The 13,799-nt window shown below is 39.8% G+C and overlaps 3 protein-coding genes and 1 long non-coding RNA gene across 4 annotated transcripts; 2 read left to right on the top strand and 2 right to left on the bottom strand.

The window, feature by feature from the left end:
• Positions 1 to 943: 943 nt before the first annotated feature.
• LOC127793977 (uncharacterized) lies at positions 944 to 2,588 on the bottom strand. Its single transcript, XM_052324813.1, has 3 exons — positions 2,218 to 2,588; positions 1,286 to 2,122; positions 944 to 1,145 (listed from the first exon to the last, which is right to left on the bottom strand). The coding sequence occupies exons 1-2, from the start codon at positions 2,369 to 2,371 to the stop codon at positions 1,686 to 1,688; spliced, it is 591 nt and encodes a 196-aa protein (XP_052180773.1). The 5' UTR covers positions 2,372 to 2,588; the 3' UTR covers positions 944 to 1,145; positions 1,286 to 1,685.
• Positions 2,589 to 7,626: 5,038 nt separating this feature from the next.
• On the top strand, positions 7,627 to 9,832 carry LOC127795105 (L-type lectin-domain containing receptor kinase S.1). Its single transcript, XM_052326559.1, has one exon. It carries the CDS (start codon positions 7,627 to 7,629, stop codon positions 9,622 to 9,624), a length of 1,998 nt encoding a protein of 665 aa, XP_052182519.1. The 3' UTR covers positions 9,625 to 9,832.
• Positions 9,833 to 9,874: 42 nt separating this feature from the next.
• On the bottom strand, positions 9,875 to 12,670 carry LOC127795104 (ferric reduction oxidase 8, mitochondrial). Its single transcript, XM_052326558.1, has 8 exons — positions 12,514 to 12,670; positions 12,275 to 12,368; positions 12,002 to 12,187; positions 11,682 to 11,919; positions 11,256 to 11,583; positions 10,907 to 11,165; positions 10,156 to 10,823; positions 9,875 to 10,051 (listed from the first exon to the last, which is right to left on the bottom strand). The coding sequence occupies exons 1-8, from the start codon at positions 12,668 to 12,670 to the stop codon at positions 9,882 to 9,884; spliced, it is 2,100 nt and encodes a 699-aa protein (XP_052182518.1). The 3' UTR covers positions 9,875 to 9,881.
• LOC127795106 (uncharacterized) lies at positions 10,959 to 13,428 on the top strand. The gene is made up of 2 exons (XR_008021744.1): positions 10,959 to 11,105; positions 11,233 to 13,428. It is a non-coding gene; the product is annotated as an uncharacterized LOC127795106 (long non-coding RNA).
• Positions 13,429 to 13,799: the final 371 nt, after the last annotated feature.

Raw genomic sequence — 13,799 nt, forward strand, 5'->3', positions numbered from 1 at the left:
TTCCTTGTTTCTTTCTTGGTTAACTGTCACTGTTCCACTTACTTTAAAACAAATGTATTTCAAAAATATCTATACTCTAGGCTAAACCTAAGATGTACTCTTCTGTGAATTTTGATACAAGAATATAATTTTTTTTTAATTTAAATATTTTATGAGTTAAAACACATTAAACTCACCTATTATTTCAAATTTAATATATTTATTATTATTTTTATTTTAAATGATTAAACAATAAGAAATACATTATTTTCAAATAAGATGTATTTATTGTATCTTATTTAAATATTTAAATAATTTTATTAACTGATGATAAATGTATTATGCTTTGAATATTTAATTAATTAATACAAATAAAAATATATTAATAATATATATTTATTTATTATTATTTAACCATTATTTATAAAAATTAAATATTTTCCAAGTAAAAACAAAGAGAAATTATCCCTTATCACACCTTCCAATGAGAGCACGAGATTCGTCCAATCAGCACTGGACAACACCACATTTTGCAAGTCTCAAATATTCGTTCCCCACTTAAAATATATATATATATATATATTCGTTCCCCAGGCACATCCCCTGTTTCTCATCGGCCAAGCAATATGGGTTCCACAAAGGACGCGAATGCAATTGCTGCCAATCAAAGTGGGATTTCTGCTAATTTTGCCTAGCGAATCAAATAGTGAACAAACAAACAATGGACTTGGCTCCATTATTGCCACCCACCCCCATGCCAACCATAGCACATCCAACCTTCATTATTCGTTCTCGCTCCAAGATTCCAAATTCAGAATGATTTTCTTCAACACACTTGTGCGAATAAGCAAGCTTATTGTTTAATGCCCCTCCCCACCTATTTGCAATTGCCGTCTCTTCCTGACCTTAGCCGGCCAACTTGCACTTGGGGTCCCTGATTATGTATGTATAATACTCGATAATATTATTGGTTAACTATGATTCATTAAATTTGATTATCTGCATAAAGTTATTGTTGTTGTTTCGGGGATGCAGGAGAGCAGAGTACAATCCAACACGTTCCAATAAAATTGGGCATTTGTCCGAACTAAGAAAGGAGAGATCCCATTAGGCTTTCCCAATCCCTGATGCATTGCATTCAACGACCGGTTCCAACATTTCCTCACCTGCAGAAGCAAATCAACCAACAAATAGATTAATTACAAATGCAACGAACGCAACCATTTGTAGCCGGATATGAAGAAAAACTAACATGTGCTTCTCACACGTGTCAAAGAGCCGCATAAAGTTTAAACGGCGGGTATACCTTAATCTGACACGGAACCCAAGCCCAGCAAGCGGAAAACGAGTCAGAATTCTAAACGTCGTTATAACGGTGGTTGACGGAACCCTAATGCGAAAAGGTTAAGACTAAAACGAGGACGGCAATGGAGTGGCACGGGATGCGAATGGTCCTTTATTCGACAAGAAAATGGAAAGAACAAACGAAGGCTTTGAAAGCAATGGCATCATCGCCGCAAAAGTTGAATAAAAATTTGTCCTCAAACTAGAATTTACAGTTCAACTCGCTCAAACAACTCCGGGATTACCAAGTTTCTTTTTTTTGTGTGAGTGTTATTTTTTCTTCTCTTTCCTGATATTTCGGTGTTCACGATTGTATATATTTCTATATCAGTCTTTTATATATAGACCATGGGGGCTTGGAGTTACTGGCAGCGATTCCAGTGACAGACAAGGTGCAGATCCCTAGGGCTTCCATGCTCACAGCGAGGACAGCAACGGAATTTGCCCGCTTCTTTCAGGATATCACCCGGAAATACAACGGCCGGCGAGTAATTTCGAGCACCGCGTTGACATGGCGTCGCTGGAGCAAGTGGTGGAGATGCGGTGGCAGAGAAATCGACACTGGAACCAGTTGACGTAGGAGGAGAAATGTTTTTAAGAGATTTAAGCGGCAAGAGCACAGCTCTGACTTTCAGATCCTCCTTCCGTGTAGACAACGCGTATCGATCGTACTCATCGATGACATTAGCGAGATCCTCATCACAGGTGACCGAAACCAACAAGTCTAGATCTTCACTCGGCAACTTACACTTCAAACTCATGGACGATCCACACAACTCTCCGAATCTCACCATCAGCTCTGTACCAATCCAAACTCGCTTCAATTCCTCCAAAATTCTAAATACGACACGCACGCACGCACACGCACAGAGAATAAAGAATTGATGAACGAACCTGCGAAGGAGATGGAACGATCCACGGCGAGAACTCTGGTGTGGCCACCGACGTAGCGCAGCTTGCCGTCTGTACGACGAGGGAGGATTTTTCCGCCGTAGCTGTAGAGGAACTTGAGCGTGTTGTTGCTGCTAGGATTCGAGGTCCGAGTCATGATCTGTAGAGACGAGAAACGGAAGGGTGATGTGGAAAAGAGAGAGAGAGGAGGGAAGGAGGGAGGAAGGGAGGGAGCGAGCGCGCTGTCTGTCAACGACACCTTGGACCTTGAAGACGCTAGGGAGTTGCGTAGCGTTCGAATTTATGGGATTTTTCTTGGGGAGCGGAAGGGGCAAGGAAAGCCCCGGAGGCGTGACTGGGCCTGCCTAGTTGGCCCCGTGTGTCTTCCGTTTTTCTCCTCTTACCCTCCCTTAATTCAAAAAATGATGACGAGTTTATAAATTGCATGTCAAATTCTAAAAATTATTAATTTTTTATTTTATTAAAATTTAATGGAATGATAAAGGTGCAATTTACTCCGTGAAACAGATGAAAACAATAATCATATCAACTCTTATTATACGATTGATATAAAATTAAAATTATATATATAATTTACAATTTCTAAATTGAGTTTATTAATTACTTTAAATTGGTTGGACCACTTTGATAAATCAACAAAAAAAAAAAAATTGATTGATTATTGTTTGATAATTTTAAAAGTAATTAAAGTTAAATTTTTTTAATTTTATATTTCGATAAATTATCAAAGTCCATTCAAATTCTAAATAAAATTATCTTTATTATAATTTAAAATTCTTAAACTTCATCGGGCTAAACTCCTTCTTTCTCCTTTCCTTTTCTAAATAGCAGAGTTAGCTTTTCATTAGTCACAAAATTACCAATTTTGATTAATTTTTAAACAAATAAGCAATTCATAACTTTTAAATTATTTTAAAATTAAAAACATGAAACATCATTCTTGTTAATTATTATAGTTGAAGTGGCTCATCGTCAAGTTATAGTTATAATGATTTTAAACATATTTTTGTAATACCCGGTATCGAGTGATAGGAAGGTTCGTGACAACTTATCCTGATGAGTCTACATGAACTTCTCAAGAGCGTCACCCATCATTGGATTACCCTAGATCAAGCATGCTTAATTTGGGAGTTCTCTACCTACATTTAGCTCAAAAGGTATCTAACTGGTATTGTTTCTTTTCTTACTTATTCTCGATATATACTATTTTTTTCTGGGCTCTTGGCGTATCACACACATGGTGTCATCATGGGTCCACAACCACGGGTTAGCTCAAGCTATCGCCCTTCGACAACCAAGAGTCCCGTCGCATTTGTGAGCCTCTCAATTATCCTCTGGGCAGTCGCCCTCTGAGTGATTGAGGTGGAACGAACCCGGTACTAACGCACCACCGCCAGAGCCTCCCCCTAAGTGCGGTGGCACTCGTGGGCGCGGACCGTTTCAAGGGTGAGAGAGGATAGTTCGGCCAAGGGGGTTCCCACAGACGGCGCCAAATGTTAACACACATTTTTGTAACACCTCGCATCGAGCTTTAGGAAGATCCGAGACAACTCATCTTGATGGGCCTACGCGAACTTCCCAGGGATGCTAACTTTTGAGGGGGATCACCTATCCCTGAGAAGTTGTCACGATCCTTCTTATCGCTCGACGTGGATATTATAAAAATGTGTGTCCACAATAATTTAATTATTATAATTTAAAAAATAAACGAACCATCAATAATAATTTGAAACATTTCAAAAAGTCTAAACCAACCATTATACACTTAACAGCCTGCCTTTGAAGTTATGTACTTCAAATAATATTATTTGAAATTTATAATTTATAATTTGAAAATATTTACAATAATAACTAATATGATCTCATTTAAAAATATAATGACTTATTTGATTTTTTTTAAATATAATGAACAAATTAGATTTAAATTTTAAAGTATAATAGTTTATTTAACTCTTATTTATTTACAATGAACAATTTAAAACGATGAGATAAGTATAAAGACTTATTTGATATTTTAATGTCCTATAAACTAATACTAAAATATGATGATTAATAGTTGCAGTTTAATTTTTATTTTTTAGATAAAGATTCGAATAAAATGAGTGTTGATATAGTAATATTATATCAAAAATTAATTATATTTTAGATTTAGGGGTGATGTATTTAAATTTGGTTAATATAGTTAATTTTTATTTTTAAACAAAATACACAAAAAAAATATTTTATTAACAAAATTTTATAATACTAAAATATAATTTTTTTTTTTTAACTCAAATGGCCACTTCTCATGCAACTAACCTGGGGAGTCGTGGTCTGTACCTGTCTAATCTCAGCTCAAATCTCGGCCCATGACTCTCGGCCCAATCTTCACCCATGGCTCTCGGCCTAACGTTGCCCCAATCTTAGCTTTATGCCAGCTCGCAATAACATCATTATGGTCATATATTGGAAACTCGTGCGTCCACTTAAGATCTCACTCTTCTCATCCTCATTTATGGTAAATTTCATTCATATTAATAAGGGTCTCGTTAACGTCATGATATTGCCTAAGAACTTCCACTGGCGCCGGATACTCAATCCCATTAATCTATAAACACACGACGCATTCATGCAAAAAATATCTCATCTTTCTATATAAATCATCTCTTTTCAAATATAAGATATTTTTTTCTTTCTGATCTACTAATACTCTGTCATTTCTTATTCACTCAAACGTTAAAGTACTTGCAGATGTTAGTTGCCTCTCGATGAATTGATCGTCAGGACCAGTCCCTTTGCGGACTCACCTCCAACCATTCTTTTGTCATAAAAGAAATAGTACCATATCAACAAAAGTAATACTATTTATGAAGATAAATCTCTACTCTAATTGGTATATTTTTTTTAAAATGTTATTCACTTGTATTTTCATATATTTTAATGAAAATATATTAATTAGATTGAAAAATCCTCTTTAATTTAAATAAATAAAATTATGTTATTAACGATTTTTTTCGTACAAAAACAAAATTATGTTAATGAGGAGAAATGCAAATGTATATTCTTTACTTTTAACATGAAAATTAGTTAGTCAAAGAAACCGCCATACTAGTTAGTTAATGATATTCGGATATTCGTTCGTTTCGCATGTTTCGAGAAAAAGAAAAGAAAAAGATAAAACGAAGGAAAGTGAGTGCCCCCATTAATATGGTGACAAGTGGCTCGTGAGGTGGAGCCCGCTGGGACCGCCTCGTGGCATATGGCATATGCTCACAGTCACCCCTTAGGCGTAGCCCAACAGCGAGTCAGCTCTCGAGTAAATAAGAAAAAAGATTTATGAATTTTGAATTACTAAGAATATTTCTATTATAAAGTAATTTGTCAACACCAAAGAACGTAATTTTGATTTGAAATATATCCATGCCTCAAACTCCCTGTTGTCAATGATTTCACACTATCCATTGTCTCCCCGCATCAAATTTCAAACCAAATTGAATTATGAAACGATCTATATTTTAAATTTATATTGATGAATTGTGAATTTGATTCTAATCTTATATAATAAAATAAAGTGTCGTATTTATGATTTATCTTCTACACAAGCGATGAACACTATATAAGAATGATCATTTTAAATTTGAAGGGTAAATTGAGAAAATGAATGACTAAATTTGAAAATGACAACGTATGTTACTATTATTGGGACTGCAATAAAAAATATTTCATGTACCAATGATAATATAGTATTATAATTTAAATGTATTGTATTATATGGTTGAGATTTAAACAGATGGCAATTATTAATTTTTAATAAATTAAACTTTAGTAATTATCATATGCTTTGGTCATGGATACATGGCATGGCATGATCAAATTAAATTGTGACTCACCTCACCTGTCTCTTTAATTGGGTGATGGCTTCCAAATTGATAATAATGATATGATTAAGAGATCTTGCTGACATCTCAAACAAGAACCTAACAAATTGCAAAAATATCTTACCATACCAACTCATTATCAAATGAATGAATTATTTATTATATAAAAATTACATTAATTAATTTTTTATGTGATTTTAAATATTATTATTTAAATATATCATTCTCAATAAATTAACTTTGTATTAAGTTTAATATCTAATATTTATGGTAATTAGTTAATTGCCTTAAAAAAAACAAAATTTATCATTAAAAATTATTGAGTATAAGAACATTTTAGGACAGTGAGCCACCCGCGCCGGTAAGGGTAATGTTCATTTGTGTTCTCAAAAGAGTAGTTAATTGAAGAAATAGATATCCAATAAATAAAAATATAAAAGGAAACATGTTTTTGAAGCACCCATTTGATCTCAAGTCCAATTAGATTGGTAATTGAATCCGGAGTCATGGTTGGGGCCATACCATAGGATCAGGATCAGCCCACCCGTATAGCCACGTCCATTTGCCTTGTCTTTTGATAGGAATAGGAGCCTCTGCGGTAATATAATTGGTTCTCAAGTAACAATTGTATATAATGTTATCGATTTGAGTCATGATAATCATAGTGTGAGAATTTTATTTTTCTGTGGGATGATTTTTTGTGAGTATCATGCACTGTGTCTCTTATTTGGTGTGTTATTATATACCATAATTAACCTCTCTTACGTGTTTAGGACAATGTGTAAGAAACTCTTAAGGTGAAGAATAAGAATAGGAATGGTAAATGAATAATGTTTGTTTTGTAGTCTTATTTCCTGGACAAACGATGATTTATTCTAATCAGGTGTCTTCTGATCTAATGCGGGCGGGGAACTAGAATTATGTGTCGATGCCGAGTAGGAATGTGAAACGCACTCGCAAACGCCTTTGTCATTGTAATTGCCTGCCTGCCGGCTAAATGTGAAAATATTTGATGTAACATGCGCTGGCTAAGATTCAGCTCCCGGAATAAGTACGTCGGAATTTGCTGGCATTGGAGACCTTTTTGGGAATTGGCTGGGGGGTACGAAAAGGCAAGAGGGGAGAGGGAATACAAGTCAATTTATAATTCGTGCGCCTACACTTTTGACTTTTTATTTTGTTTCAGTTCCACGCAGACAAGTAACGGTAACAACTTAGCCGACTTTAGTTTATTATTATTATTATTAACAAGCAAAAATATATACTATATTTTAATTTAAAATAGTTTTATTAAAAGAAGTAAAATATTTTGAGGGGAACAATACAATACAATACAATACAATACAGTAGCGGCGGTTAGGTAAAGGTCCGTCATCGAAAGAGGTAAGCTGGGCCACAGAATTTAGATAGGTACTGCTGGTCAAAAAACTAAGCTGGATGAAGAGTTGAAAAATTGAGAAGAAAAAAAAAAACAAAGAAAAATGAGAAACACCACCTCAAAGCTGTTTGGTTGCGGGAGCCGATCACCTGCCCGATGGCGAGCGAATCAAAGCCCTTCTTCCCTCTTTTTTGGCTCCTCTTCTTCCACCTCGCCCTTTTTCCTTCCTCCTTTGCCCTCGATTTTCTCTTCAATTCCTTCAATGCCACTGCCGCTGGCCTCCTCGAGCTCGTCGGCGACGCCCGCGTTGACTCCTCCGTCATCCGATTCACCAACGACACCAACCAGTTCTCTATCGGCCGGGCCTTTTACCGATCTAGAGTTCCCATGAGACCCACCTCGAACTCGACCTCGACCTCGATTTCGTCGTTTTCGACCTCATTCGTGTTCTCGATCCTGCCAGAGATCAGCTCCAGTCCCGGCTTCGGCCTCGTCTTCGTCCTCTCTAACTCAACGGAACCCGCCGGTGCTCTGTCGGGTCAGTACTTGGGGCTCTTCTCCAACGCCACTGTACCCACTGTTGCCCCGCTACTCGCCGTCGAGTTCGACACGGGTCGGAACCCGGAGTTCAATGACCCCAACGACAATCACGTCGGCGTTGACCTTAACAACGTTGAATCGGCGGTCACTAAAAAGGCCGGCTATTACAACTCTTCCAGCAGCGGCGATCTCATCCCGCTGGACATGCGAAATGGTCAGAACGTACACGCTTGGATCGAATTCGACGGGTCTCGGCTCGAAATCAACGTCACCATCGCCCCTGTCGGAGTGTCTCGCCCGCCGAAACCTTTGCTCAGTTACAGAGCCCCGGCGATGGCCAATTATTTGTCTTCCAAAATGTACGTCGGTTTCTCTACGTCGAAGACTACTTGGGTCGAAGCGCAGAGGCTCTTAGCGTGGAGTTTCAGTGACACGGGCCTTGCCAGAGACATCAATACCACGAATTTGCCAGTTTTCACGCTCCATACTTCGTCGTCTTCGTTGTCCTCCGGAGCTATTGCCGGTATCGTTATTGCCTCTCTTTTCGTTTTTTTTCTGGCCTTAGGTGTTTTTTACTGGTATTTCTGGAGGAAGAATAAGACGAGAGGAGAAGAGGATGTGATTGAAGACTGGGAGCTCGAGTACTGGCCCCATAGATTCTCGTACGAAGAGCTCAGCCAAGCCACCAATGGTTTCTCCAAAGACGAACTGCTTGGAGCGGGAGGATTCGGCCGAGTTTACAAAGGAAGAGTGGTCAATAACACCGAAGTCGCCGTGAAGTGTGTGAGCCACGATTCGAAGCAAGGATTGAGAGAATTCATGGCGGAGATATCGAGTATGGGCAGGCTTCAACACAAGAACTTGGTCCAAATGCGAGGTTGGTGCCGGAAGGGAAATGAATTGATGCTCGTGTACGATTACATGCCCAACGGAAGCCTCAATCGATGGATTTTCGATAAGCCCAAGAAGGTGATGAATTGGGCAGGCCGGCGGAGAGTCCTCGCCGACGTCGCCGAGGGGTTAAACTACCTCCACCATGGCTGGGACCAGGTGGTGATCCATCGGGACATCAAATCCAGCAACGTTTTGCTGGATAGCGAGATGCGAGGAAGATTGGGCGATTTTGGGCTGGCCAAGTTGTACACTCATGGCGAGGCGCCGAACACGACGCGGGTGGTGGGAACGCTGGGGTACATGGCACCGGAGTTGGTGACGATGGCGACCCCCACGGCGGCGAGCGACGTGTACAGCTTCGGGGTGGTGGTTCTGGAGGTGGCGTGCGGGCGGCGGCCGATAGAGACGGCGGCGAAGGCAGAGGAAGAGGAGCTGCTGATTGAGTGGGTGAGGGATAAGTACGTGGAGGGGATGGTGGCGGAGGTGGCGGACGGGAGGATCCGAGGAGAGTACGCGGCGGAGGAGATGGAGGCTGTGCTGAAGCTGGGCTTAGCCTGCTGTCACCCTGACCCTGTCCGCCGCCCCAATATGAGGGAAGTCGTGGCGGTTTTAGTCGGCGATGAGGTGGCTGTGCCGAGGGTTTTGTTGCCGGAATTAGCTCAGGACGGCGGCGGTGATGTGGCCAGAGAGGAGGCGTCACTACTCCAAATTCCGGTTTGAATCCAACTTTGCTGTGTGCATTTCAAAACTTCCACGGTGAAATTTGTTTTCTTGATTCTGGGCATCGACTGTAAATCAGTTTTGTTCATTTGATTGATCTGTACAAGAAAATCTAGAGAAAAATCTTGGCATGCTTGTTTCTTTACATAGGCTAAGGCTGATGTCTAGAAGAATGAAGAAAGAAAATTCAGGCCTAAGTTTTAAGTTATGATGCATGTTTATTTTGCTCTTAAGAAGAGTATGTATATATCAATCTCTTAGAGTGTAAAATTCAGAGAGTGGAAGCTGAAGTATGGCTTCTTTCTTCTGAAACCTTGAGAACTCATCTGGCACAATGAAGCCACCGACTCTTTCATCGGCTCTGGTCCACACACCAACACCCCGATGTCAGATCCGCCTGTCTCGTCCGGGAATCGAGAAAATACATCTGCCCAATCCATCACCAATTAATTTATAAGATCTTCACTGCTTAATTAATTTCCAATGCTTAATGGTAACTCATCGTTAAGGAAAAAGAATACAGAAGGGTACCTTGAAAATCAGGCCTTCCTCCGTAATGAATTTCGTGTTCTTCCAGTGCATGGCCGGTTTCCATGGAAGTCAGCTTGATTTCCTTGCCGTGTTTATGGGAGCCCCGTGGGAGCTCCGTCTTTAGCCGCCTCCACCTCACGACGACGGCTGCCAAGGCGCCACACACGACAGCCAAAGCAAAAGAACTGAAGAGAAAGAGATCGATTTGGGAGGAGGGATGCTTCTGTTTCGAGGCCTTTTTACCGGAATGAAGAAACGCGCGGTTGAAGCAGCTGAGGAAGATAATGAACATGATGGAAGAAAATCCAACAATGGCGGCCATCCAGAGCGAATTCTCAGGTCCATGGGCGGCGTGATTCGTACAGAGTGTCTCGAAGTGAACTGTCTTTACGCCGGATAAGTCGTTCAGAAGTTGCCGGAGAGTAGGACCGGAATGCTCTTGTGTCACAAACACTTTGAGCTTCAGACTAAACTCTTCTGCTCTATGGTTGAGCAGTAATGGCAAAACCGAGTCCAGAAGGCATACTTGTGGGGACGACTTCACGACATAAATGAGCTGTATTTGTGTGGGGATCAAACCCTTCGTTGCAGAGTGCTCAATTTCCTGCAGAATGCTTAAAAATGGTGTAATCCCGATTCCCCCGGCAACCATCAGAAGGCTATCGTATCTGCAAAAAGCTTAAAAAAACAATTCATCGGTACTCAAAAGTTCTGTACAGAGAGCTTGAGATTGATGGAGGGTTTGATGCACCTTAGGAAGTAGAGTGAAGGGGGGCCATAAGGCCCTTCGATGGCAACCGGGATACACTTGGTCTGCTTCGAATTGGAGCTCAGCTCGGCTGCTGCCATGTTGTAAAGCGCGCTTGTCCACCGCCCATCGCATTTGATTAGAACAGACATGGTTTGATCATCAGTGCTGGAGCTAGAGGATAAGCTAAATGAGTGCCATTGTAAGTTGGATAAGCTTGGTATTTTCATGAATATCACACTTGTTGGCGTGTACTTCAGCGCTGAAACAACACAAAAAACAGTATATGAGTTAGTTAATTACTTCTTTGTCTTCTTGATGTGTGACAGAAGGAAATTGAGAGCTTAATTACTTGGATCTTTGGGAAGAAGAAGCTCTATGGCTCGGCAGGGGAAGACCCGGGCAGAAAGTATGCAGGTTTCTGGTCTCGACTGAATGATCCGGAGCAGCTTGTCAAGGCCAAAGAGAAAAATCCCAGGGAAAACCATGTAGAAGTGCCTATCCCCACCATGAAACAAGAAGAATACTATGAAGATCATGTATAAATGGTGGGTATAGTAGAAGATTTCGAACTTTTTCCTTCTTATTTGTGGAAGTGAAGTGATCCAGATGACTAGCCCCGTGGCCAGTGTAAGCTCACCGGCAAGGTATATCCTTCCTGTTTTCTGCCAGTTCCACATCTGTTGCAAAACAAATACAAGTCAATCCAAAGCTCTGAGAACACTGAAGAAATGTGTTTGCATTCGGCTGGTATCAGATCCACACGCTTAGAATTCACCTCGTCCTGAATCCGGTGCTTGATCCCCCATGTAAACAAGGTTCCCGCACCATGCAACACTGCGAAGAGTATCATTGTTGTTCCGATCCAGATATGGTATCTTACTGAAGCCTCAAACTGGATGCCAAGCAGTCGAAATACTGCCAGTCCCCTCAGGACGGGAAGAAGTAAGAGGGCGAGACAGGCCTCTGCTAGCAAGCCAGACCGCGTTGCCACCCTTGAAACTTTGTACTGCCACCTGAAATAAGGATTCGCACAACCAAGATGAGCATATTTCCTTTTCCACAAGGAGCCGAATGGGATCGTAGCATCGCACTCACATGTTCAATTTCAAATTCTTCACCGGCACCATCTTCTTGAAATCATTGGAGATGCGGGCGTAGAATGTCCATGCGAGAAAGAGTATGAAGAGCAATACAGCAAGGATTTCAATTGCGGATAAGATGCCCACATATCTGTTGACAATGAACGGATTGGAGAGGCCTTTCACTGCAGTTTTGGCTTGTCTGTCATCGAAATTCAGCTGGGAGAAATGTAAAATGTTGAGAGATTATGAGTTCATTATAATAAGAAGCTATCTCCCTAACCCCTACCTGCTTCTTGGATCCTTTGGTTTCAATTCCAAGTAAATAAATCCGATCATCGCCAAAGCAAGAACTGGAAACGTATACACAGAAAAATCAAGCCCTGCAAAGGAACCTCTCTGAGATTAGAGCTTGGAAACAAAATTCTTACTGTTTTTTCAAATGACTGCTCTTGCTTCAAGCAGCCAAGAAAGCAAAGAAAATGTGCAAGAATGGGATTTAAATGTTTTAAGGAAAGATGTTTGTACCATTGTAACCGAAGGCTGTAGCTGCTGCTTTTTCCTCTGCTTTTTTCCATTTGTTTGTCCAAAATTCTGTGGGCTTGAGAAGCCAAAGCGAAATCCATCCAGCACATATCAAGATCATCAGAACCTTGATTATAGTAAGAAGATATGAGCTCGCCATGATTCTCTCCTTAATTTGATCCCAGCAGCATCAGAAGAATCTGTTTATATAGACTCTTTATATTCATTTTCTATTGACCGGTTGCCCGAGAACACACTAAATTCAAAGTGCTCATCACTTCAATACTATTCTTCCGCAGAATGTGAAAACTAAAATGGAAAAAGGGAAACAAAAGCAGAACAAGAAAGACCGAACAGAAAGCAGTTTGCACTGCAACAGCAGCTAATCAAATGGGATTTCTGTACTCTCCACTTTGATGTTTAATTCATCCGCTGCTCAATGAGAAGTTGAATATGGCTCTTTAACGGAAACTACATGAGTTGATAATATCCATAAATTTTTAAGATTGTTGGAAGCAGTCAAATTGTCAATTGTAACCTTGTTTGATTAGCAGCATGGCTTGAGCTTTCCATCATATATGACTATCTTGTTGTCCTCTTATCAGTTGGTGCTGAATCCAATTGTGGATTCGTGGTCCAACCCACTAAAGTTGTGCTCTATATCTTGTCTTACCTTTGCTGGCAGGATTCACCGGATGAACACCTCTCTCTCCATGTGCCTTCTATGCCACAGAAACGGCATATGAATACCATCATTTCAAGATTTGTCACAAGTGTGCCAATCATTCAAGCAGAAAACAGTTTGATAATCAAACTGAACCATGTATTTTGTTGATAACAGCACTAGAGCACGTTAATTGGTCATTGTTTTATGCCCACAATTAAGTGGAGATAAATCATATGCAGCCTTATTTAGCACATCTACTTAAACAGAAGGCATTTCCTTATCTGTTAATAACTGAGTGGACAATAGAATTCAAGCTTGAAGGATTCAGCAGAAGTATACAAAGAAGAGGAGAATAGCATAGTTAGTAGATAGAAAATAGTAAATTTAATCTTGAAGGGTTTATCAAAATAATAATAATAATAATAATAAATCTTTAAGGGCTACTAACACGTAAATGTTTTTTTTTTTTTGGAAAATTGTCGAAACATTTTTGACAAACAAACAACAAAAATTAATGATAACACTATCTCTATAATTCAACTATGCACACAATGAACATGGACTTATATATAACAAACTAAAGAGTGAATTACAATGATCACTTACATCATTTATCAAATTA

The sequence above is a fragment of the Diospyros lotus genome, chromosome 2 (assembly GCF_014633365.1).
Source record: "Diospyros lotus cultivar Yz01 chromosome 2, ASM1463336v1, whole genome shotgun sequence".
Classification (NCBI taxonomy): Eukaryota; Viridiplantae; Streptophyta; class Magnoliopsida; order Ericales; family Ebenaceae; genus Diospyros; species Diospyros lotus.